At 42.6% G+C, this 27,517-nt stretch overlaps 1 protein-coding gene across 1 annotated transcript; it reads right to left on the bottom strand.

Annotated features, from left to right (window-relative positions):
• Positions 1 to 12: 12 nt before the first annotated feature.
• On the bottom strand, positions 13 to 24,177 carry LOC121616938 (sodium/potassium/calcium exchanger 3). The gene is made up of 17 exons (XM_041951832.1): positions 23,982 to 24,177; positions 17,584 to 17,691; positions 9,871 to 9,947; positions 9,608 to 9,682; positions 9,420 to 9,504; positions 8,874 to 8,977; positions 8,721 to 8,795; positions 8,601 to 8,626; positions 6,528 to 6,581; positions 6,275 to 6,417; positions 6,021 to 6,187; positions 5,705 to 5,942; positions 5,283 to 5,449; positions 5,030 to 5,144; positions 4,842 to 4,954; positions 4,637 to 4,702; positions 13 to 3,851 (listed from the first exon to the last, which is right to left on the bottom strand). The coding sequence occupies exons 1-17, from the start codon at positions 24,082 to 24,084 to the stop codon at positions 3,741 to 3,743; spliced, it is 1,827 nt and encodes a 608-aa protein (XP_041807766.1). The 5' UTR covers positions 24,085 to 24,177; the 3' UTR covers positions 13 to 3,740.
• Between the last annotated feature and the right edge of the window lie 3,340 nt (positions 24,178 to 27,517).

The raw sequence follows: 27,517 nt of genomic DNA, 5'->3' as shown, positions 1-27,517 counted from the left end.
ATTGGACTCAAGATACAACAGTCTTCTATGATCCCGTATGACCTCTACGCAATAAATTTATACTCTAAAACATCTACCTCCAACATCACAGCGGAATAAACAGATGATTCTTTGACTGCTGGGAAAGCACAACAGGTACTGGAGTTCATTTGTTTGGTTCGGTGCTCTGTAGCCATGACTCAGCGTAACGAGATCACTACAGGATCTGAATACAAGCGTTTCCAGCAGAGACTCCTGGCAGCTGAGTGACAGAACAGTCTGAAAACTGCTGTGAATCATCTTCTGGCAAAACACAATTAGTTACTGATGGTTGCGGTTGATGAGGATGTTTAATAAGGATGAAGATAGTGAGGATACACAGACACAGTTTCTACCTCAGAGAACGCAAAAACAAATACAAAAAAAAAAAAAATCATCTTTCACTTTCATCGCTATTCATCTTTTCCACCTGATTGGTCAGTCCATAAAATGGCAGAAAACAGTATAAAGTGTCATCTCCATGGCACGCGGCAGTATGACAGCTGTTTTGCTCGACTAGCCGTTCCAAAGAGAACAGCAGCAAATCCTCATGTGTGAGCGGCTGTAAGCAGTGAGCGTTCTTTACCTGATCAAAGTCTCAAACAATTCATTATCTGGATAGTTGTTGATTAATTTTCCCATTAATCAAATACTCGAGTAACTGAGTAATCTTTTCAGCACTAATTAACAGTCTTCTGGGTAAGCAGTAGGTATTGGAACAAGCTGCCTATGAGTGTGGAAGAGTATCTGCTGTTCTGTTTGGGACGTGGGCGGTCAAAGGATGATTATCACGTTTTAACAGCACATCCGTCACACATTAAGATGCACCAATGGGATCTGATGTCAAAACCTCCTGCCACGACTTTTGAGCAGATCTGATCAAATATGTCTAAATGTCGCCCCACTTTTAAACTCTAAAACACAAAGTATGAATAATACAGTAGATGAGAAAATGTTTTTGAGGCAATTTAGTAGGAAAAGGCATTTCAATTAAGTGTATTTCTTCTGCATTTTGTTAGAAACATTTGACTACATTATACACTGAGATTCCTAAAGAAATTTAAAAGGTGTGAATGGTTTTTAATAAACTACTTCAGTTTGAAGTGAAAACATATTTCAACTAACAGGAAAAACTCAGATTAGCTGCTTTTACATTCACAAATTTGAATTCCATCCATTCTTTAAAACCTTTTAAAAAGCATTTTGTTGTGCGTTTTGTTTGCTTCATTTAAACCTGTAAACCAGAGCTTTATTGTCTGTGTGTCAGTGGATCAATACTGAAAAAAAAAGAAAATCTCAGTGCTGAGAAGATTTTAAGACACAACTGCAACTGAATTTATAATAAACGGAGTGCTAGTCTCACATTACAGCCTTCATATTCCACTAAACAAGCGGACAAAAAATGCATTCATTCTGTTACAATAGTTCACAAGTAGGCTTACATTATGTTTTTTTTTTTTAAATATCAAAAACGCCACAAAACTAGTCTGTCAGACATTCATTATTGTAAAACTATGTAAATTATTTAACATTTACAAACAGTAAAAATATTGTCAACTAGACAATGATAATAATTATACAGCCATTTGAAGAGAAGACAAAACAATTTGCCCGGATTTGGTGGAACATTTAGCCTTGAATGCAACGTATTATCCAAACATGTCCAAATAGCTAATTTCTACATAAGGACAGAGGAGCAGCAGAAGTGTATGAATGTGGAATATGCAGCATTATTCGTAACACACACACACATACAATACATGTATGTGTGTGTGTGTATAATGTGCGGCTTCTGTCCTGATTGGAGTGTGGGAAAATGTTCCACCAAGGGGAAATAATCTCATAAAATATACAAGAAACAATACAAACATCGATTGTCGTACCTAAAACGTGGAGTATTACAACTAGCCTGCACTCAAAGTCATCAAAGTTTGTGATGCTCATACACGTACATTATATATTAGATTTCATAGTAATAAGACCTCTAAAAATACTGTAACACTAGTTAATCTCTGTACGTACATTAAGATGTACCAATACTTGCTTAGGAGCAGTGAGGCAAAATCTTCAAAATATTGTCACAATAATGTGCATTTTCATATCAGTGTTTCTGTTCTAAAAGTCTTCTGACACACACACACGAACACACACACAAGAACACCGACACGCACGCACACAGGCACGCACACACACACACAGTGTCCTTTGTTGTGGGATTAAAGTACCTCACCGCCTGTTCAGAGGCTGTAATTCAGTTCTGCCTGCTACATTTTAATGCATGTAAATATTTCCACACTAATTGTAAAGTCAGCCAGGGTGTACATTCAAAACATACAGGGGTATTCAAACCTAAGGCCAGCAGACAATATTAACCAAGCATGACATGGCAGATTAAAGTACCATTTTTTTTTACGTCTGTGAGAGAAACATTTCAACCTTTTAACCTAAAGTTTATATAGTTGAGATAGAAACTAAAACATAACATGTTATATATATATATAAATTCCATCAATCTTTCAGGTAACTTAATTCACGCTCGATTCCCTGTGCTGTAAATCACAGCCGCAGCTGTCTTCTTGTGCATATCCTGCTCAGACTGATTAGTGACGCCAGATGCATACTGAACAATCCTCACCAGCAGAAACTAATGGGAGACAACATGTGCAGAGGAGACGCAGGCTGATGAACCCGCTCTCTATTATAAAAAACTTCTTTTTGCTGTGCTGTCGTTGAATTCAACAAGCCGGAGCTCGGCTGCAGCAGGTCAGAGGACACGAACATTAACAATATAAATAAGTGAGACTCGGATGAAAAGAGCTGCAGTGAGAAGAAGCAACAGTCCCTAAAGGAACGAGACAGTTGTGTCATTGGCATCATTTATGAGTTATAAGTATAAGCCTAAATTTGTGCTTTTAGACAATTAAAACTAATTTAAACAACTAAACTGAGCCTACAAAACAGTATACTAAACTTCTAATGGCTTATTGCTTTAATGAAATAGTGATTTATCATTTGTTTTTTGTTTTTTTAAATAAGTAGGAAGAAGAAGCAGGTACGATCTGCAGTGTGTTATTTGGCTGGTGCACGTTTTAACAGGAGGTAACTTTTCTAAAACTAAAGCTTTTGACAAATAAGGTTGGTAGAAAAGGCGAGATCAACTGTTGTATATTCAAAAATAAAAAGACATAAAATGTAATGCCAAAGTTGTTATGGGTGAAATTTTAGCATATAATAATTACATGGTTTATAGTAATAATAATTATATGGTATATAATTATCAGTAAAATATTAGCAAGCTGTTACAAAGCCACAACATTATGCAACAACCTAGCTGATGAGGACCAGAACAATTTGTTTCCTTGATCACATTTTTTGTGATGTCACTTCCTGTTTCATGTTGTTGCTTAAGGCTTCCATCTGCCACGTCATTACATTTTCTGATAAGTCACCCAGTTGGATAGTTAGAAGACGGACTGCTTTCAAACACTAGACTGTACTAACAGGAGAAAGCTGTGCTATTGATGAAAGAGTCGGTGTGTATTTGTGTGGTTGCACGTGCACAGTCTCACCCGAACGAGGTGCACAGAAAACTCTCACGAGGAACGAAACAACGCTGTTACTCTACTTTTTTTTTTCTTTTTGGCTTCAGGAAAGAGGACGTGTGGTAGGAAGGTAGGTACTCAGCATGTCGTCTGACAGGGTTGACCTTTGACCTTAAGGCCTCACATCTGCCCGAAGAAGATGGAGCAGAGCAGGAAGATGGCATAGAGAAACAGCAGGCCCAGACCCAGACGCCGATCCAGCCTCCAGTGGTTCAGGTGAACACTCATCACCTGAAAGCAGGGAGACAGTGGTGAGAACGAGCCACAACAACAGTTACACCCTTTTCCCTTAAACCTGCATTTATTTACTCTTTAGCTCCTTGGCAGGAAGTACAACAAAGCACCACTGCCATAAACTTAACTATTAAAACAGACAGCAGATACGGAGCAATGTTGGCATGAATTTGGATTCACGCTTCTGGCCACCTGACAGGTGTATGTAAATCCAACATTCCCTCTCCCTTTCCCTGTTTTACTCTGAGGGAAAGATCCGGTTCATTAGCTGCTCCACCGTGTTATTCCACAGTGTATCAGCCACATGAGCCAACATATACGTCAGTATCAGCGTGTGTGTGATGAGCTTTAATCAGCTGATAATAAGAGCCAAACTCATATCGGCATGTCTGGGCTGGCTTCTGTTCCGCAAGCTCCTCTACCTCAATGCAAAGTGTCTTTCTGGATTTATTAAAAGCCACTAAAAACAGAGCTATTGAATTAACAACACAACATACTGCAACATACATACTGTTGATGAAGGGATTTGACTGACTGAGGTTTTGCAACTTCTACAACAGAACCTGGAGGTTGACTCTATCACCCTGCCAATATATCAGTTTTAATATCATTTAAGCCTCAAATATAAGAAAAAATGATTTAAGAAACATTTTTGCCCTGAACTAATGACTAGTAATGTCCAGGTATAAATTACAAATCAACCTCTACTGAATTATTTTGCATAGTGACAATGGATATTAAAACAACTATGCAAAGTTTGGTACGTCGCAGTGTTTCCTCACCGTCAGAAACACAGATGCCAGCAGCAGGATGACAGAATACACCAGTCCTTTATTATTTATGAAGACCTGCGGAGGAGGACGAGGAGGCATCACAATTTTATGACCATCATCAGAAGTAAGAACACAAAATCTCAGTTTGGATAACATACACACACACACACACACACACAAAAAGAGACTGGTATTGAAGGGTATGAATGCATACTGATGATCCGTGGTCCACCACAAGGGTACGCAAAGCCCAGGGGAAACCCAAACCCAGCAGGATGTCAAAGATATTGCTGCCTATGGAGTTAGACACTGCCATGTCCCCCATGCCTGAAAAGAGACGTGACAGGGAAACGTTGAACTGAAGCACCACAGAGAGACAACGGGCAAAAGGCGCTGTCTTACCTTGTCGAGCTACAATCAGACTTGCCATGCAGTCTGGCACGCTGGTTCCAGCAGCCAGGAAGGTGATGCCCATGATGTAGTCTGGGATGTCTAGTGTGTAGCTGATGATGGTGACCTGAAACATTAGGACGCAAACTTTCCAACTGGCTTCTGCTTTGTATTTAATATATTAATGTGCATTTCATGGACACGCTGTTGACCAACAGCCACCTGGAGCATCTGTGATCAGTTCTCTGTCATTGTGCCTCCTTACCATCCACACCATGAGGTAGGAGAAGACAGCGATCCACAGGGTGGAGGCCACAAAGGTGACCATGAACCAGCGGTGCCAGCGTGGCAGAATACAGTTAGGCACAGTGCAGTAGAGCAGGAGGCCCAGAGGCCACGTGATCACCCACTTCACCCGCGCACAGCAGCTGCCTGTGAGGAGCAGGAAGTCGGTCACGTGGTGGATTTTAATCGTGTAGTTTTGGGACTTTTGTCAACCAAGAAAGGAAGTTTGCTCATGTGAGAATTTCTAATGAAGTTTTGTTCAAAAATAATACAGAAAAAAAGCAACAGAATACATACAGAGAATGCTATAACATTATACCACATCTGCCCATCAAAACAAAAACGAAAAAAAAAACCCCATTACAGGTTCAGTTACATCTGTTAGTGATGGATCTTCCTCACCTGGTATGCGCACAGGACTGAAAATGCCATCTTCATCATCCTCTTCCTCCTCTGGCTGGCACACCTCGACCCCCATCTTGTCTCCCGACTCGGCGTCTCCTGTCCCGGGTCCCCTGCCCCCGTTCTCCAGACTGCAGGAGCCCGTCCTCTTCAGGCTGTTGCTGGTTGACCCCCCTCGTGACCCGGGGCCGGCCTCGCCGTCCCGCTGGTTCCTCGAACTCTGGATCAGCCTCTGTCTCTGCGAGAGGAGAGCGGGAAGCTTTGGTTGCAGAGCTCCGACAAAGATGTGCATGCGTTTGACTTGTGCGCCAAATACCTCACTGATGAGCACGCGTCCTGCCATGGAGAGCCTGGTGCGGGGCGAGAAGTGGGGGGTGATCATGACACGCAGGCCGGCGTCAGAGAAGGACAGCTTGTGGGGGTTGAGGATGAGGAGCTCATCCACCATGATGACAGGAGGAGCCTCCTGACCGTGGGCTTGGCCTGTGAAGAGGTTTGATTTATGACTTTGAGAGCAACGAGCGGACACAAAGCTGCAAAGACGAGAGGATTATTCTAACGCCTGCTGACCTTTGTTGAGAAGCACCATGGAGGTGTTGCAAGCGGAGGCGTCCTCTCCCGCCTTGTCTTCCCTGTGTTCCTCTGATCCGGGGCTGCATGGCCTGCCGCTCCTGAGCTGAATCGTCACGAATGCCAGAATCTGGGAGTTGAACCTGCAACCAATCAGATACTGTTTGCTTACATCCTTACAGTAAATACAATAAACACGGTGTGTCCTTTGTGTGGAGGCGTGATGACTGATTTGGTCTTTTAATAAACTTACTTCATTATTAAAATGTAGACTCCATACATGGTCATGAGGAGCAGGGACTCCCACCTGCACAGCAAGGAGCACATTAGTGTCAGTTTGGTGTGAAACACCACAGAGCCACAAAGCTTGTGTTTGCACTGTGAGTGAACAAAACATCAAATATAACAGAGTATACAAAGATAACCTTTAACCTTGCTTTAATCATACTGCAATGACAGTGGTACTGCAACTTCTTATGTCAGGTTAAATGTGTGGACAAAGTGGATTAAATATAAGTAAATAAATAAATACAAAGGATGGTTTTATGGAGGATAAGTTCTAGTTATCTGCGCTGACAAAATCTTCATAATCTGCTTTATTTCTATCAATTATTTCTGATAATTAAGCCAATTAAAAAAAGTAAAATTTTCTAATTTCAAAATTCTAATGTTTTAAAGGTCTGAAAACCTATTTTCTCTATCAGTGTCTTCATATGAACAATGTGTTCCTGCATCAGGTTTGGTTATTTCACATGACGAACGCCTGAATTTGTGTTTTAATTCTTGTCTTTTCGCTGGTTTGGATTGAACGTGGTTCAGTTGAAAAAAGTGACATGTTTCTGTGCAATCAATCAGAATTTAGTAACATGAATCGAAGTGTGTTACTTAATTTCCCCGGTGTGGGATTAATAAAGTTTTATCTTTTTGGGTCTCGTGGTGCGAGCACTGTCCACACCGACAAAGTCCTCATGAAGCAGGCCAGATGAGTTTCTGTTATGGAAATACCAAGTTTCCAGAGGCTTAATGCTGGAGCCCCTGTTTATGAACTGCCTTTAGCAGAGCTTATATATTCATCCTCATCGAATACAAACACAGCACTAACAGTGTTGGATAGATGCTCGATGACCACTGCTGCACATGTGCAGACTCGCATCTCATCAGTCTGAGCGTGCAGTGATTTGGCAAAGTCAGTGTATTGAGAAGAAGATTGGTGAGGTGAAATACACCAGGACGACCTCAGCTTGGCACGCTACGATTCAATAAACTGCCTGCCGTATTTCACTGGAGTCCACTGCTACATCCAACATTAAGTCCACGAATAAATCCACTCTTTCATTAAAACCACTGGCACATGCAACAACTGAAAGCCTTTTTTTAACCTCAGGTTAACTGAATAGAAAAAGGTTCAAAGGCTAAGAAGCTACAAAGGCATCAAGAGCTGCACGCAAGCCTGTTGAGAAGGAAAAGAAATCAACCGAACAGATATTCCCAAATCAATCCAACAACTAAGCTCCAAATCACTGATCACATGTGCACCGGCTGCCGCTGATGACACACCAGCAGATTTTAAATTGCTTCTATGCTACTGTGGAAATGTGCTCTGTCAATACTGCAGTGGGGGAAGAAGTACTCAGATACATTACTGAAGGAAAAGTATAAAAACTAAAGTGTACAAATACAAGTAGGAGTCCTGCTTTCACAGTTTTTACTACATATATACTACTGCTATGGTTGCATGTGAATTGTCTTAGTCTTTAATAATACATCATAATCTGTTATTTTCTATATTGTACTATTGCATTTTATATTATTATCTGAATCTGCAAGTAACTAGCAACTATAAAGGTTTGAAATGAATGTAGTGGAGTAAAAAGTGCAGTTTGCCTCTGAAATTTCATGGTGTACAAGCATTACGTAGTAGAAAATGGATATACTCTTACTATATAGTAACGTACCTCTAAATTGTTATTGAGTACAGTACTTGAGGAAATTTACTTTCCACCACTGCCACAGTGAATGTTATTCAGAGAGTCGGATACATTCAGCGCATTTTTACTGGAATAGTAAAAATGAAATTTTCTTTTGTAAAAGTGACATTTTCAATAATTCTCATCAGTGTGAAAACAACGTGCATGTGAGTGAACGTTGACAGAAATGTCAGCTCCTCGTCTGCCGACTGTATCGTGTGTTATCCAAGACCTTTCAAACAAGTTCAGACCCAAAGATAAATTCATTCATTCATTAATTTGTGCAGCTAATATCTGTCAAAACAGTGTAAAATAACTGGTGTTTTCTAAAGCACAGAATTCAAGGTGTGTGAACTCACCAGACAACTCTGGCATCATAGATCACCTACAAAGAGAAAAAAAATAGATTCTTCAGAACACATTATGGAGGAATAAGAGCTCAACAGACATCATTTACTTTGATAAAAAGCACATCTCACCATGATGAGCGTCACTACAGAGAGGATGTAGTAGGAGGAATCTCTGAAAAGGGACCACCATGTTAGGACCACCGTCTGCGGACGTGTGAAATGTTAGTGTTCAGACGCTCGGGAACAACTGCACGCAAGATGTTGGGGGAAGCTTCTTCCTACCTGGCCCGCAAAGATCCCACTCAGGCCGATGATGACCAGGATGTTGAAGACAGCCGAGCCGACGATCGTGCCGACTCCGACGTCTCCTTTAGTGATGAAGACGCCTAAGGGTGGGTGACACAGAGGGGAGGAAGTCATATGTGTGCATTTAGTGTCTGGCTTTGTTTGGTTTCAGGTCAGATAAAATCCCTGCAGTCTGTCATCTCCTGCTGACGTAAACTCTCATTTTTACTTTTTTATTCACACACACACACACACACACACACACACACACACACACACAGAGAGAGAGAAGCACACGCCATCCAGCTCTTAGTCACCAATGTCCAAGAAAATACCCAAAAGGAATAAGGACACAGAAAATCCCTTCAGAGGTTTTAGAAAACCTCTCTGCTGACATCTCCTGGATGACTTTGGCACTGCATAGCTTTTCAAATTCCAGCTTTTTTCTGATAAAACATCATGGATAAGTGAAAACTAATTTTGGCGTGCCTTTTTTATACCTGCCACAACTGTTACTTGGTCTTGATTGGCTGGGCTACTAACCAATAAGAGAGGTGAAGAGCTCTGGAGCAGAGCTTCCTGCAGCCATAAATGTCGCCCCGGCCACATCTTCACTGAGCTGCAGGTTCTGAAAGATAAAAAACAGATGGGATCAAAATAAGATGAATCAAATAATAACGTGTTAAATTATGAAAATTAGATATGAAGACTGGTTGATGCCCCTTCCTCACCTCAGATATTTTCTCAAGGGAAGGGACGAAGTAGTCATCACAGACGATGGCCAGAGCGTAGAACATGTAGATGGCCTGGAGAGAGAGGAGGGACACATACACACACACTGTCCTTCTTTATAAAAGACATTAATTTCATAGCCCTTAGTTTGTAATGTATGCTGCTTACGATGATGTCAGATCTTAGCGTGATGAGTCAGTCAAGACGTAAACAAAGAGAGAAGAAGATGCAGATTTCAGGCGGTCTTGAGTGAAATACTCACACAGAGTGTATGCAGGAGCACGGCCCCTTTCTTCCTCTGCTCCTTGGTAAAGATGTCTTCTGGAAACTCATGGATGGCTGCGAGTGGGACAGACATGATGATAAACAACTGAAAGATATGTTTGATTTCTGAGGTCATTTCTTTTTCCTCTCAAAAGCAGCAAGGCATCAACATGAATTTACTGAAAAAAGTAAAATGATAGAGCACAAATAGTCTGTCAGTGAGGCATATGTTTGTATTTGACAACAAAGCATGCAAATTGTTTTGCTATAAATTCAGGGAATAAATCATTACATAAGGTTTCCTTCCATTAACATTTGCTCCTTTCTTGTTTCTGAATGTGTCACCATCTTTAATGACATCCTGTCCTTTCAAAATGAACTCAAAGAGATAAAGAACAGAAGTCATGATTAAAACTCTGTGTTATCATCCTGTGTGTCTTAACTTCAGACTTTCTTTCGGAAGTGGTACGACCCACGACATCACCATGCAGACGCAGAGTTTGTCCCGCGCTGAAGAGTGAGACAGGAAGTGAAACTGGCAGCTGCTTCCTGTCCTTCCTCGAGTGTAGCAGAAAACAAGCGGTTAATGACAGCTAAGCCTGCCTCTGTTCCCTCGACGTTACAAAAGGGAGCCTCGAGAGTGTGGTACGGCTCCAATTTACAACTCTGAGCCGAGCTGGATGAATTTAAACGACTGGGGAGCATGGGGCTATTAATAGCTCTTCTGCTGTGTGAGACAACTGTGGCTCGACAAGCACACAATGAGCTCAGAGCAGCCGTCACGATGCACGCTGCACCGCGGCTGCATGGAAACTGAACAACAGGCTGCGTGGATTAAGAGAGGGTCCCTTGTGATCGGGGATATGAGATTTGATCTTTGACGCTGATGTGTCAGAGACAGAGAGAGAGGAGGAGGAGGAGGCCATATGGTCCTGAGGAGGGGGCAGTAATTTGGCTATGTTCAGCTGGAAAATGTAAATGTTTGTGCAGTGGTGTTTAAACATTTGTGTCTGTGCCAGAGCGCAGCACCGCCTGCCTGGATGCTTGTTGTGCATCATTTTGAAGTTGGACTTGAAGTGAGTTTCAGGAGGTTGGCAGGGCCGCTGCTGTGTCTCTGCTTTCTGCTCTCTGAGAGGAAGAGGCCTGTTTTCTGTGTGCCAGCTGTTATTGCATGGCAGGGCTCGTCCACTAAATCATCCAGGCTTAGCATGTAAACTTTCTGTCATCTTATCGCACGAAAGGGGGAGCCTGAATGCGAAGCAGCACTGTTTGCATCTTCTCAAGCGGCCCGTTGGGCTGATCAGCTGTTGGACATCTGTTGCTCACCCTGTGCCTTTATTTCTTTCACCTTCTTCTTCCTCTCTGTGTCCTGTCTAACAGCCCTGGAAACGTCTGAGTCTCCTTTCTGCCCCAAAACACGGACTCTCAGGTTATTCTGTTGGTGGAAACGCGGGACTGCAACATGTAGCTCAGATGGATGCTTTGAGGACTTGCTCTGGGGAAGGTAGTTGCTATGGCGACCCTCTCCCTGGGGGCTGCCTTTTTTTTTTTTCATGGGTGGCAGTAGGAAGCCAAAGGCAATTGCGTGAACAGTGAGAAAGGGGGAGGTGAATATGTGTTTCCCATGGTTAGGGTTTATGAAAAATGAAAAAAAAAGAGAAGTGACAGCAGCTCTGGACCGCAATTTCTAAAAATATTTATTTTTCCTTACAAACCCTCAGGAGAGGTCTGAGAGGGCGAGGGAGGGGGAAGGACGCCATGGAGACAGAAACAGTGTACGGGGTTTGCTGAAGGCTGCTGGACAGGAATGTGCTTTGCCAGGACTCTGATGTCGTGGTTTCACAACACCAGACCACAAACTGAAACACCAGAGTTAAAGATGAGCGCACATCTGCAACTTCCCGAATCAGGGATTTAAGCCAGATGTGCCATCAGCTTGATAAAGTCAGTAGCTTCGTAATGAGAGGTCAAGCAGTGAGCCTCAGTGAATTAAGTAGCGATCTGTTCTGCAGCGTTGATGTGTGGTTACTCTTGTGTCTGTACTCAGACCTCTAACATCGCTTCTCTCCGTGCTTCGTGTCTTTTCACTGCCAGAATTGCAAAATGCTCCCACAAGTCGTTCACCTCTGATCCAGTTCTGTCCGTCACAGCCTTTGCAGCAGCTCACATATCTTTGTTTCAGTCCTACGCAAGCTGCAGCACTCTATTTAAAAAATAATCCACACGCGTAAAACGCTCCATATATTTCCTCAAACCTATAACGTTTATTATCTATTGCAAACAAACTGGACATCACCTCCTGTGCAGCAGGAAGGAGACGGGGCAAATGTGAAAGAGGTGCAGAACACTGGAACACTGATCTTCTCTTTAAAGAGGAGGACATGAACTGGACTATCCTTAAGAAAAATGCTAGGAAGACTTTTATATCCATTAGCACTAAATTATATTTCAATTCATTTCATTTCATGCCTTTATTTAAACTCAAAGAATCATCAATGTTGCCCTCATTTACACTGATGTGGAGTTACAGACAAGGTGAAAATAAATAGGACAAAACAAAGATGAGAAAGACAAATCGGTTTCACAGTGAAGCAGGGAGGTTTGGTTTTAAGCTGTTTGTAGGTTAGTGGAGTGCTGATATTTGGTGTTGGAGATCATTCCAAGAATTTGGGGCTCTAAAATAAAAGGCTGGCTTTTCAAATTCAGTCCGTGCTCAGGGGACCTGACGCATAAGCCAAAAATCTGAGTGAGTTTGATCGGGTCCAGAGATCCAATCCAGCATCAGTGAGATGTAAGGCGGTAGCTTCCAGCAATGGATTCATAGATCTGCCAGAGAAGAACAATCCACCTTATCACACAGGATATAATGGTGAGTATCACAGCTATCATCAGCAATAAATCTGAAGGCAGAATGACAGTCCGTGCGCACAGTGGATGGAGCAACATGGAGCAAATGATGGTCTGTTTCTGCAAAAGAGGCCAATGTTTTGAGGCAGATTGCTGACAAGACGGAAATTTATCATCAAGCCAGATGCAGAGATATTGAAAAGGATGATCGACTGCATCAAATGCTTTTGTCAGATCTATAAAAAGGACAGCACCATGTTTCTTAATATCTGGAATTGATATTATATTTTTTGTAACTAATGCAATGGCTGAAATAGTGCTGGGATTAGCTCTAAATCCAGATTGGTGTAAACTTTATACAGAGCGACTGGAAAGAAATGCCTTAATGCCTTGAGCAGGTTATTTACTGAAGATTCCAGGATTTTTGCAAGACAAGATACAGTGTTTAATTATCAAGATTATTTGTATCACCTCCTTTAAGTAATGGAGTTACACTGGCCAACTTCCAGACAAGAGGACATATGGCTCCAAAATATATTTCAGTGTTCAGTGCTCTGTGTTAGGAGGACAGTCTTAGGAAAAAAAGGATCCTCTCCAATGGTTTGCAATGCTTCAGATTCAGCTGGGAATGCAGATGTAGCGCATGTGTTTCTATGGAAAACCTCAATTAAAAAGACTTGGTCAATAAAATGTCTTTTGTCTTCTTTAGCCGAGTGTTTCCAATACGTGCTACAGGGCAGTGATCACTGAGGAGGAGTGTTAAATGAAAGTCTAACAGTGAGGGGCTGATAACGAATCATTATTGGATTTGTTTTCACCGTTTCTCTTGTGCATCAGAAAGTCACTCATTAAGACTTTATTCTGGCTTTATTCATTGTTAAGGAGCGGATAAGGTAGCTGGGATGTTTGCTTGCTTTGTTGAACTTTGTCAAGAAGAGATCAATAAAAAAGTGACAGGAAAAGAACAGCGAGCAACATTTTTACATATTAACTCTGCAGCGCTGTAAAAGCAGGAGGCACATGTTAAACAAGAACAGTCTCAACACGCTGAGTGTCTGCTATATAAAAGTTTATTAGCTTAAGCTTTTAGCTGAGTCCACTTTCACATTTATAGCAGTTATAAAACACTTCTGCCTATTTCAAACTGCAGCAAGGCATCATCTGGCTACCAGTTTATTTTAGTCTCACTCTGATCGTATAATAATGACAGATTACAGTTCTAGTCTTAAGTCCAAATAGCAAATGCAGTGATGAAAACTGCATAAAGGGCACAGTTTTCTCCCTTTTTCAACTAAGATCTGTCGTATTATTGAGTACAGGTGACAAATTTTGTGTCATTATGTTTATTTTACCTGAGCCCAGATCGATGAAGCCTGTGCTGCAGATTAGATCTTTAAGTAAAAGGTCAATACAGAGCAAAGTCTTCAGAAGGCATAACAAGTGAGACCTCCACTAAGTGAAAGCAGCACTGATGTGAGTCAATCTGCTGTGGGGGGGCTTCAGTGCCGCTGATTGAAGGGGCAGTGGGCGGTGCAGAGTAATGTTATCGATCTGAGAGGCTGCAGGGTGTCCTGAAGTCAAGCTACGCTATCGACTGGCACGCTGAGTAAAGTCGTATCAGGCATCAACCAAACCGGCCTCTGCCTATCGAGCGCACACACACACACAGAAACACACACACACACACAACTCTGCAACAAGCCTGCATTTTTCATGAGGAATGAAAAAATAAATATTTCATCCAGGTGTGTAATGTAAATTCAATTATGCATTTGTTCTTTGATTTGCTTTCCTTTGAGGCAGTTTGAATGCGACGCTGATGAAACGACAGCAGGGCTTCACGCCGCACCGACCGCCTCGCCTGTCAATACAAACGCTGAACATCGTGTTACTGTAGTGACAGAAGGGAACAACAAAAAAAAAAACTGCTTGAGGCGTAGCTTCATCTCTCGGCCCGATCGTCCCCATCAGCTCGGCGAGTGAGGGAATAAAAGGTAAGATCTGAGGAAACAGCGAAACATCTCTTTAATGACAGTCAAGGCGTTTAAGGCTCAGGCTCAGCCTTCGCCTCTGCCGTCTGTTCCATAAATGTCATTTCAGTGGGCAGAACGTGGAAGCGAGCGAGCAGGATCCAAATAATGGTCAAATTAACTGCTGTTTGCTTTGTGTGGCATCCATCATCTCACTGCCCTGATAACAGTCCAACTCCATCTGAAGACAGTTTCTGTTAGATTATCTGCCAGCTTCTCTTTCTCAGCGCTTTCCCATAAAAACCTCGACGATGTGGCTGTGGAAAAAATACTATTCTCAGCTGACTCTCACTCGCCAAAATAAACATCATCATCATCAACAATCCTCGACGACACACACGCAGTGCGAGCCGTTTACTTCATTTACATCATTTGGATTCATTCGCCCCCACCGTCCTCTCCTCGCAGTCTATTTTTAGTTCTTTGCTTTGCACTTTTAATGCTTGAAAGACAGAATTGTCTGGGTTTCAAAATTTAGCATTCAGTTGCCTAGCAACAGCGGTCTCCGAGGCTTGTCAGCTGACGGCGGGTCGCACTGTCTCCATCTTGTTAAGCAGTGCAGGGATGAAAAGAGAGAAAGAAGAGCCTGGGGCTGGACGTTACTGTGCAATCCCCAAGATAATATCCCCCGAGGTCCAGGCCAGGCTTTTTAATCACACTGCAGATTATGCAATCACTGTCAGGCGGCCTGCTGAGGAAGAGGGCGGCAACCCGAGCCAGGCGCCGTGCTCGCCGATGTGTCTTATACTACCTGTACCTTTTTGTACGGCCGTCTCCCGTTTATTGCCTCAGCGAAGCATCTACCCCGCAGTGCGCTTGTGTCTTTACAAGAGATCATGAGGTGTTTGCAAACCAGGAACTCAATAAAGGTTAAGTGTGTTATCAGGTAGCGAGACACAAATGGAGAGCAAATGGAGGGCTGGTGGGGAGAGAGAGATAGACACACACAGTCTCGCTTTCTCTCTCAAGTGTGGAGAAAAAAAAAATCACCTTTAATGCAGCATTGCAGAAGAGGATGTGTGTTAGCCAGCGGGACAATGAGGTGCACGTAATGTGTCGACCGTGTGTAATGTCACTGAGCTGAGGAATCATTTTATAAGATAAGATTATCAGGAGCTTGAACTGTTTATTATATATCTATTCAAGATTGAACAATTGAACAATAGAGATTTGATGATATGAAACGATAAATGTTAAAATTATTGTCATACAGTAGATAACTGACCACCATGTGGCTTGACACCAGGGCTACACCTCTGAAGTACTTGGTGCAAACCTTAGATATGGAAGAACCGCCAGTGGCAGATGCACATGACATTAACATTAATTAGGATGCCCGACATGCTCATCATTCCCGACTGCTGTGACAAACAAAATACGTTTGGAAAGTGCTCAGAAATCTCTCAGACTTTTTGTGCATTTTGCTGCCACATGCAGACATGCATGCCGGAGATGTCAACAAGGCGTGTTTCACTTAAATCTATTTTTAAGAGCTTAAAATGATTCATTGTGTGTGCATATTTTTAGGTTGCACACCCTCAGCTGGCAGAGCATTCTTCAGCTGGTATTTAGGAGTGTGGTCTGAACAGGCCATTTGCATGTCATATTGTTAGCAGAACTTGATTTGCATGAATTGCTGAGACAATAAGCCTGAAGTTTTGTACTAAGGGTTCGACAATAACTGTGCGGTTTGCATATAATACAGCGTTGTGACTGGCAGCCTAATATCAGCGCAGTCATAGAATAAATGCAAATGATCCAAAGATACAGAATTGTATTCTGTCAGTAAGACAGAAGATTTTTCATTGTGCAGCAGTGTTATTTTATCTACTCTGTGGTATTCTCCCCTGCAACAATAAAGAGATTTCCTCTCTGATCTGAATTTTTAATAATAAAACTGTCAGCTGTGATGAATGTGGTTCATGTCAGCCGCCCAGTTAATCAGCCTGGGAACCAGAGAAACAGAGGTCTGATTACGGCCGTCGATTGGCCGGGTGTCTCGGCAACAGTTTCGTGAAGTGCTGTTTGAATCTGTCCAAACTGTTCAGGGTGCCATCGAGACCCGGGAAGCAAAGGAGAGCAACTTGGCTAGGCTGCCTCAGAAAATCTAATGTGACGCTCACTCTGGCAGCCTCCTCTCATGTGCTCCGTCTGTCTCCTCGAGTCTTTCGGTGCACAGGCCCGACACCGACTACACACTCCTGACAACTAACACAATGCTCCGTCCGCATGACCTTTCAGTTCACCTGCAGGGGAGAGGCAGAGCGGATCTCTGGTACACTCTGCCGTCCCTGTTTGCCCGCACACACCACGCACACTGAGAGTCCGAATGAACCCCTTCACCAATGTGATGCTTATGAATCCAAATAATGAGATGCCGAATTAGACATGGGCAATATCATACCCTGATAGATGTTTCTGTTATTTTGCCCACCTCATTCATATCAATCAGAGTCAGCTACGTAACAGAAACACCTCTCTGTTTAATACAATGCAGTAACAGCGCCATGAATTGCAGCCTCCAAAACGATCAGTGAGGTGAATCAACACTCCTCTAACACACAAACAGCAGTCTCATCATAACGTTGACTTGTCTTTGTCAGTCTGGTGTTGCATTCACTGGACATGTTAGAAAAACAGACTTTTCTGTTTGGCTAGCTCAGTTTTCCTTTATCGATACTGTGATATAATATCATCTATGCTGTGACAGAAGACACTATCCACATCGAGCCCTACGTGGACGATAAGCAGGCGTGGCAGACAGTCTGGGAGGATCTGCCCTTCTGACCTGGAGGAACAGACGGCATCTATCCAGGTACAGAGGAGTGACTCACCTGCTCGGGGCTGATCCAGGCTCTGGTTGTCCGACTCCTGCATCAGCCTGCGACTCCATCGCGGTGCCCCATCATTCACGGCTGGCAAAAGCCCGGAAGACTCCGTCTCTGTTACGAAACAACATCAGAGTCATCTAAGTGCAAAACCAGCCAGATACACTTACAAGACCTCACAGACTCTCTGTGCTTTGATTCAGGGCTGAACTAACACTGGTTTCACAGTGGTTAATATATGAGCTATTCTTCCCTTCAATGAATTCTTTAGTTAAAAAAGTGTAAACTGGGACGATCAGTTGATCAGCAGAAAAATAATCACAAACTATTCGGATAACCTGTTGATTGTTTCAGTCATCATCAAGCAAAAATGCCAAACATTCCCAAATTCCCCTCTCAGTTGTAAGATTTGCTGCTTTTCTTTGTATTTATAAAAGTAAACAGAACATCTGTCAGACAAAACATGACAATGCCTGAGCTTTGATAAACTGTGATGGGCGAGTTTCACTACTTTCTGCCATTTCATAGACTTTTCATTAATGATTAATCAATTAATCCAATAAAAATATTTTTAAAAAATTAAAAAACCTACTAGTTTCCAAGACGTTGTGTATTAAAATTGCTTGTTTTGTCCGACCGACAGTGTAAAACTCCAAAAGCAACCAAACCCCAAATGTGAGAAGCTGCAGCTGAACGATGATAATGACTGAATCCATTTCTTGTTTTGATAGTTTGGTTTTAAATGAAAAAGTCTTCACTAATCCTCAGAAAATAAACTCAGTGTAGTTTCACCATTGTTACTGCCACTACCGCCATCCACATATTGTCTCCAGAGTTATTTTTGACGCACGCGGGGACCATCAGACTGTAGTTTCATGTTTCTGGCTCTGGGAGATAGCAGCATGTTCAGTCAGCTGTCCTGAGCCATCAGCACTGAAATCTTTATGGTGTGTATTTCAGCTCTGTATTTCATCCCTCGATAGCTGATCTCTGTGTGGGTTTCAGATTTAACGGCTTTACTACGGTGACAGCAGAGGAACTCCCCGCAGATAGATCTGTCTTATCGTCTCTCCAACAGGAAAAAAAAAATACAGATATCCTCCGCCGCCACCCACAGAGATCTTTCCAACGAGCGGCGAGGAGATAGTGAGGCGGTTATTGCGCTCTGTACTACACACTGTCCTTTTATTTATGAGGCAGCTCGGTGTCTCGGTGCGATGCCTTTCGTGATTGCCAGCCGCTGTAGTGTCCCTTTGTACCTTACAGCTCAATGAGCCCATTTCGCGAGGGCAGCGGTCGTGTCTGAGAGGAGACGTGAAGGCTTTCATGTTGAGGCATCAAGAGGAGTTCGACTCGTGTGAAATTCAAATGGGCTTCTGCCACAGATGGCTCTGCGCCGTTTTCACACTTATAACTGGGTGTCTCCAACAACTAAACCACATCTTCTCTCATTAGGAAAAGGATAAATGAAAAAACAAAACATGATGCTTCTTCTATTTTTCCAGATTAAGAATTCAGAAAATTAATCACCAGCTGGTTCCAGCTTCTCACATCCGAAGAACTTTAGTAACTGATTGTGGACAAAACATGCATACTGAACACATCACACTGGGAAAATTACCACTTTCACACAGTTTACAGACTAAATGATTAATCAATTCATCGAAAAGACGTGTTATTCTTCAACCTGCATGGTTAGTTGCAACCCCAATAGCGAGAAAGCGATGGCTCCAAGCAGGACTAAAGTACAACATACATAACCTATTGATGTGACAGTAATGACTTAATTAATCTAAACATAAATAGGCTCCTTAAATAAAACTTTAGCAAGTCCTAATTCACTGTGCTTGCATTTGTAAATTCAACCTACATGTGCTACTTGTCTCCCAGACGGTTGTCATTACAGCTGGTTCTCTGATTCCTTTCCAAGTCTTTATATCTTCCAGTAAGTTTGAGGGTTCTGGTATTGCTAATGCTAAGCAGCGTTTGCCCCAGGAAACTGTTTAGCTGAGGTGGTAAACCACCCAGATCTTGGAGCCTCTCGTCTTGTGATCAACTTAGTTGGTATATGACAGCCTAAACAACAGCCACGCTTATGAAATACTAGACATTTGTTGTGTCAAATGGCTAGTTTGCTCTTTTTCTACAGTGTTCCATTTGATAAAAGCTTATTAATTTCTGTAATGTTAAAGGTGGACCACCTCTGCTGTAAAACAATTACAAAACTGTGCTTAAATTGGACATAAAGATCAATGTCCCACACTTTCCATGCGATTATCAACACTGTCTTCACTCTGACCCTAACTTTTGACCTAGTCGGTGCTTGTAATGCTGGTGATCCATGGTGGTTTAAGCTAACTGTACTGTTAAAGTGATCGTTCCTCTAGATAAGTCTGTCTGCTAAAGGCCTAAAATGTAAACATGAAGGGAAGAGCGTCCAGAAGGATCAGTGATGAAAGCTGATGAAACATGAAATGTGGTGTTTGTCTGGAAATATCTTAATCCTGCTGCAGCATTCCTCAACGTAAACACGCTGGCTGAGTGCAAAAAGGTAAGTGTAAATACCGCAATGTTAAGTGTAAATAAATCATTCGTAATTCGTCTGTCGACACATCAGTATAATAACGCAGACTGCGGGGAACCTCCGGGCTGAAGCTCGGCATCGCATTTTGACAAATGTTTAATGTTGTTTAAATCCCATGAATTCATCTTCTAGCACATGCAGGACACGGCCCACATGGAGTAACTTCTGCACATCCTTTAATAATAGCAGCTATTTGATCTTTACAAGGCCTGAAAGAAGAAATTTGTGATTTGAAACATGAAAGTCCAAAGCCACACATTGTTATCTGTTCCCTTTAGGAAGGACAAACCACAGTCGCCTCCTTCTTCAACAGAAACAAGACATTTGATCCCGTCAATCACACATCGACCGGACAGACCGGCTTCCTCACGTCTTACCCCAAACAGGTTCACTGCCTCCACGAGGCAAGGCTGCAGTCTGTGGTAGTAAATGTCTCCGACTGTGAAATCCTCAATAGTGGCAATGCAGGTGAGCATGGCTGCGACTGAAACCTGAGTCTTTAGATATTACTTTATAAAAATAATATTTGTATTTCTCCAATAATCTGAGCTGCATTTCCATGCAGATAACTGTGCAGTCCCCCACTGACATTCATACTGAATGTTTAGTAAGTGTCATGTTGCAGTAAACAGAGAGCTGATGAGCATTTGACCTTAAATGGGATCTAAACCACAGCTATATGAACATCTGAGCCCAGACAATACCAGGTTCAAAGTTAAAATCCCCAAACTGCAAAACCAAAGCTCAAATCAGGATTCTCACACAGTTGCTCATGTTTGAACGGCTACTTTTTATTTTCTGATACCAATAAAGATGCCACAGTGTCAGTGGAGATCAGATACTGTTCATGTCCTCTCTGAACACTATAGAACGTGCACAATTGTGATGTGATTTTTCCAGTTATTCTGACGACATGTGAAGATTATTTTTGCAGAAAAATTAGCCAAATTGGTTCGAGCTAATGTGTTTTCAGTCCATTCATCTCTCGTGGTGGATCCCCACTGGGGGGCGCCAAAGTGAGAAATGTTCCAATTCTACAAATAGTGACTTAAAGCAGGTATTAGGGCTTTGGTGTCGGTCCACATGTCCTGGAAGCCCGACGGGCAGCCAAAGTTGGCGAGTAGCCGCTGAACATTGTGGCTCATTTAGCAGCTAAAGAGCCAGATATTTCCCTCAGGAGTTGGTGGGAAGCAAAAACAGAGCTAAAGCGGTGCTATAAGACCAGACGGGCCGGTGCTAGCTGGTTAGCATGCTAACTTCACCAGATATTTCTGCAACACAATGCACAGCTTCTTCACTTTCTGCTGATGTTAGTTCATTTGAATGCTGTAAGCTAAAATTCTGGCCACATCTCGCACATTGTAGCTTTAAAAGATGATAACACGTCAATTGGTTTCCACCAAGAATATCAGTTATTGCAGCTTTAATATCAGCTGTTAAAAAGCTAGTCACTTTTGCCCTGTTGGAAACTATCTGACCTCCCATCAGTGCTAAACGTGGGTCTGTCCGGTGAGCTGTCAGACCATCATATCATGGAACACACACAGGATCTTAATGTGTCAGACTCAGTGCCGCTGCGCTTTCTAACACAGATCAAGAGGAAATCCACCTCTTGCTTGCACAGACGAGGGACAAATATCTTGGAGATGAAATGTTGGCCAGTGCAGCATCGAAACCTCATGTTTGCAAACAGTCATCTTTAATAGAGAGATTTGCTGAATTTATCAGTTATTAGCTTTGCTTTCTCTGAGTGTGGATGGAGTTTTTCATGCTTCGTCACTTATTCCAACAATGTTTGCAGTTTTTCATCACACTGGTGGTGTTACTTTCAGTCTAATTTATTTTTCCGACATCCAGTGGTTATTTTGCCAGAATCTGACCGATATTGATATTGAATGGTTGATCGGCACATCCATACATGGCCCTGAAAGCTCTGGTATTCAGGAGGCTACAGTATGAGTAATATTTTCCACCTGTCGCCTTTACAAACAGCAGACCACATGCTTTGCCCCGTGCTTTTATGTGGTTTATAAGTTGAGCAGCCTTGGTCTTGGTTCAAAAAACCTCTTCTGGTTGATGGCACACTCATAATTTAAAGGTGAAGTATAAATATTAATGACACGGCTCATTCACCAGGACACTCTTCCGCGGAGGACGGCACGCAAATCTAGCATGACACCTACGTGTAAATCGAACGCTCCTGACGGAACAAAACCAACGTTCACTCACTCATATCATTGTGATGCACTCGGGATTACATTGCGCACCGAGCAGCTGATGAGGGTGTGTGACAGTCTGTGACCACGTCAGTGTAGGTGGCGAGAGGATAACGAGCTGTGGGGAGGAGGGTGTGTGTGTGATGCCTTTAGGTGCTAGATGAGACGTTAAAGCATCTAAGTCAGACTTCAATTACTGCCAAGAAAAAAATCACCTCATTCTGGCTAATAAGGAATACTGATGTGACTGGTGCATCATATAATTTATGTTACAATCACGACAATACACTTGCTTTTATTTTAGATGTTTTGTGCCCCCTTTCCATGAGGAAAATCAGGAAATCAGGATTACGTCAGTCAGATGTATTGCGTATGGGATTGTGTTATGTTTTGTACCTGTATGAATGACAAGTGCCGTAAACAATCCAAGACAAATGAAATTAATTTATCTATTATTTATCTGCATTTAACAAGAATTCATTGAGGCGAATGAAAAACAAGTGCTCAGCTCCAGTGACAGCCTGGGAAAAGACAGAAATTAAAAGGGCAGGCAATCTATTTTGGGATCAGGCAAACACGTCCACAAAAATGAACCGTTGACATCCGCAGTCACATACAGCAGTTCTCCTGAGATAAAGATGAAATGTCCAACAAAGGCCTGGTGAATCTGCAATAACTGAACTCATCCCCAGTGATTGGATTTCCACATGCCACAATTTGTGTCTGCTTCGTGCAATCAGCAAACTGTCACCTTCCCGCGGCGTGAACAGGAGGACAGAAGCTGGGAGATGGTTAGTCACATCAGGAAATACTGAACTAAGATTTTAAAATTCAAACGTTTAATAACAGGGGTTCAGCGGTCCCACATGCAGCACTGCTTGATACTTATGACAGAAATCAACCTCTGCACCTGCCTTCTGTCTTATTTAGACAACTGAATGTTATAATGAAGTCTACATTAACTCTGCTTGAATGCATTTTGATGGAGAAATCAGCATCTGTCCACCTGAGCACCTCAGAACCAGACGCTGTATGTAGTATATTCACATCTATATCCATTCCATATAAAAGAAGACTTGGATCCAGGGATAAGAGGGGATCTTTGGTCCAAATGAAGACAAAGCACCACATGTTGTGCTCTGAATGCACGGATTATGCAGCATTTTTCTACTAGTTTAATGATTGTAGCTCTTTGTTGAGAGCAATAACAGTTTGATATTAATCTAATTTAGATTGTGTAAAGGTATTTTTCCCCCTTTTTGATTGGTGCTCTCCGTATGGGTCTTCTTTCTTGCCAACATACAATGTTCATACAGATTAATAATTGATCATCTATATTCTAACACAGGAGATCAACCTCGCTGCATTTGTCTCTCTTCAGGGCAAACATTCACATTAATGTCTATAAATTCCTCTAGAATTTTCCCCATGCATAATATGTGCACACTTTATACACTCATCAGTAAGTGCAGCATGTTTAAACTATGTTTTTATATCAATACTATATTCATTTTCCAGCCTGTATCGGAGAATGTCTATAGGATTATCATTATTGCGCACGCACGCAGGCGCGCGCAGCCTGTATGTCTATATTAAGGTCTCACCTGGTGCCTGGATGACCTGAGCGAGCCAAATGACGGCGACCAGCCCGACTCCGCAGCAGCAGAACCGCTGGAAGGGCCGCCGGTGCCTCGCTGCTGCTCTCATTCCTCAGCCGGCCACATATCGACGACAAACATCTGTTGCTCTCTTCCCGACACTTGTTTCACACTTTCTCTGCGAGTGGCTCCGCGCAAACCACCACCGCCTCCAGCAGCGGCAGCGAGCGACTTGTCTGCCAAGTTGTGTCAAAAAAAATAAAATAAAAAAAAAAAAATCCCCGCAAACGCGAGCCTGGTTTTCCTCCTCCGGGCTCAGAGCAGACGCTGCGCCGCTTCACTCCGCCGAGCCTCCGGGTCGCACATAGCGGGCGGACGCGTAAAAAAAGCTCTCTGCGCTCATGTGTGCGGTCTGAAAAGGTCGACAGCAGATCCCACAGTGAGGAGCAGCAACAGGAGGCGACATGCTCTGAGCCCTGTGTGCCTTCACTCTCTCTATCTCTCCCCGCTTATGCTCTGCCGTCCCGCTGTGCGGCCACCAGGAGGCGACAAACGCAGGGTCCCGCTCGTTCAGTAGAAATAAAAGTGTGCCTCCACCTTTTTGAGCTTTTGGAGATCCAAGCTCGGATGCTAACAGTGTAGTCACTCCCAAGCATTAACACGAAAAGTACGGGGTTGGACGCTTTAAAAACACCTGTGGCCTACCAGTGCAATAACTGGTCCTGAGGGGCCTCAACACTGCATCGCATTTCGCACCCTGCTCTGCCCACAGCCAATTAACTCCTGATTGGCTGAACACACCTGATCCAGCTAATTGGGCGTGAATAGAGCAGGGAAGGATGGAAAATATGCTGCACTGGAGCTTCAGTCCTACATTTCCCATAATGCAACACGAGGGAGTCTTACAGTTGTGAAGTGCTACAGTTTCCATACCAGCATGAGGTAGTAACACGGCTGGTCAGACGCTCCTGACAGCGCCCTGATGTGAGGTGGTGAGGATGGGAGAGGGTGATGAAGTCACTGACATATCAAATATCATAATCATAAAATCATAATAATAATGCAGTGCCATCAGGTACGATCAGTGAAGCTGTTGCTGAGGCTGACAGGTTTGGGTGTTGCTATAACATTTTGTTTGTGGTCTTTATAGGTGCTATTTATTGCCTTCAGTTGCAGGGATTGCTTTTCTTGTGTCCACCCCCTGCAGCCTGCACCCAGCTGGAGGAGGATTTGAAGCTTACCTTCTCCTGTGAGCTGCCAGAAAATGTCTTTCCTGACAATTTACTTAATATAGTGTTATTATTATTATCATAAACAAGTGGGCGATCTGCCAGCTGGGTGACATGGCTTGTTTCCAGCACAAAATAACTTGAATTAAGTGACATCCAGTAATATTATCTATTTCAAACATGAAACTCTGCATTCATTTTTTGTTTGCACTGAGAAAAATGAAAAATATTAAAAGACAATTCTTCTTTTCTTTTGCTTCTACAGGTTTCTCTTTGTGTTTTTCCTTTTTCTGTCCTCCTCGCACACCCTCAGCTCTTTCAGTTATTAATAAATAAAAGTGTTAAAAGTGAAGCCGACTGCCCTGCTGTCTGTTTTGGGAAACAAAGACTACTTGTCACATGGAGACCTTCCAGAAACAGGGTGAAGATTAAGAAACACTGCTGCAGTGCTGTCTGCTAATAATCCACCCTGCCAGTTTCCCAGAAAGTGCAAGAAAGTACACAAACCCCTTTGTGGAAAAAGTGAATGTAGCGTACAGTAGAGGTAGTCTGGTTAATGTCGTCTGCTAAAAAAGACGTTAAAAAAGCAATGTTAAATAAGAAAAGTGAACGTAGCCTCATATAACATCAGTGAGCCAGTAGAGTCCTGCTGCTTTTCCTTTGTTAAAGTTTAACTGCAGAGTTTATGACTCTCTGATTAGTTCATCATTGACTTGCATGGTTTGTTATATGAGGTGTGTCATTTATTAACAGGTTCCATCCTTTACATACAAAACAGTTGTTGTTTTACAAAAACACGTCAAACGTGTATTTGCTTGTTGTATTAGAGTACAGCAACAGCATGCACAGAAAGTGCACAAGTTTCATCTTTTAACATCTTTGTGCAGTTTTTAACATTTTTTCAATAGTTTGTCAAAAATTATATTGATTTTGTTAAGAAAGCATTGAAACCAGACTGTCAGTATTTTCCAAAGAATTCCACGTTAGGCTGCATAAATAAACTACTGGGTGTATTTCTAAACATTAGACGACCTCCTGGATAAAAAATGTATCTGTTGTTTGTATCTGTGCATGTGTAGTATTGATCAAACTATGAAATCTAACTCACAGGCTCATATATGGCAGGAACAGTGATGTTACAGGCGAACTCGCATTAGGCCTCATCCGCTTGTGTGTGGGGCAACAGTGGCCCGACCATTTAAAATGCGATATATAACCCCGTGAACCGAGAGTCTAAACACACACGCACCAGCACACGGCCTCTGTATTTACAGAACACGGATGAGTCAAACTGGCGTTAAGCCCTTGAGCTGTGTGTGACACATAGCCCCTAGTGCAGACTCTGTCCTGCGCTCCAACCCCAAATAAAGACATAGGCCGGCGCATTGTTGTCGTCAGTTCTCCTCCCGGTGTCAGGGCCGGGAAGATGAAGCGCTTCTCTGCGGCTGGTGTTTAGGAAAGCCTTCCAGAGGGCAGAGTCCTGGGAAATGTTTGTATGATCTTGTCGTGCTGTATTATGATCATGGAACAAGCTTTGGAAAGTGTTTTCGTCTTACCTCATGCTGTATCAATTCAGGGAGATGGGAATGTGCATCCAATCAAGCCTCTTAAATCTGTATGATCTCACTCTAAATCTCTGCGTGTGTTTACGTGCTGCAGGCTGGTTTGAATCTCGATTAGAGATGCTTCGTTCTTGTGAGGATGTCGTTGGTGTTGGTGTGTGGCAGATGTGGTTGCAGTGACATCCGAGCACGTGGAGTGTTGGACTTTTGTGATGAAATGATGAACAGCTGATTGTGATGCTCAATTTGTTGAAGGTGGAGCAGGATGGAGATCGTGGAGTCTGTGGGTCAGCCCCATCACTTTGGTCCAGACTGAAATATCTAAACAACTATTTGGTGGATTGCAGTTGAATGTGGTAACGTTCAACATTCGTGGTTCCCAGAGGATGAATCACACCGATTTTCCCTCCAGCTGCACCCCATATTTGTGGGCGTGAGTGAAATGTTTCAACAATTATTGGTAAAAGTAAGTAAAAGTAGCAATACTATACAGTAGAAATACTGCATAATAAAAGTCCTGCTTTCAAAATTCTACTAAAGTTAAAAGTACAGACGTAAAAAGTACTCAGTATGGAGTAGAAGTATTAAATTACTGCATTATACATCATTTTTTTCAGATTATTATTCCTAACAACATATGAAACAACATATGAACAGCATTTTAATGTTGTTGCTTGCTGAAGTTTTAACCAGTTTAAATACTCTTTGGTTGTGACTGCTCAAAAAGGAAGCCTATAATTCTTCTGAGTAA

Source organism: Chelmon rostratus, chromosome 14 (assembly GCF_017976325.1).
Source record: "Chelmon rostratus isolate fCheRos1 chromosome 14, fCheRos1.pri, whole genome shotgun sequence".
NCBI classification, from domain to species: Eukaryota; Metazoa; Chordata; class Actinopteri; order Chaetodontiformes; family Chaetodontidae; genus Chelmon; species Chelmon rostratus.
Note: the sequence above shows the minus strand (reverse complement) of the source record. Positions and strands in the feature narration are given on the sequence as shown.

Bases quoted from the DNA above. Each gene is read 5' to 3' on its own strand.
- LOC121616938 (XM_041951832.1), bottom strand. From the start codon at position 24,084: ATGAGAGCAGCAGCGAGGCACCGGCGGCCCTTCCAGCGGTTCTGCTGC. The intron at 9,948-17,583 runs GTGAGTCACTCC...TCCCACTCGCAG, and splicing joins CCTGGATCAGCCCCGAGCAG to CCATCCATGAGTTTCCAGAA. The intron at 5,943-6,020 runs GTATTTGGCGCA...CTCCTCTCGCAG, and splicing joins GACGCGTGCTCATCAGTGAG to AGACAGAGGCTGATCCAGAG.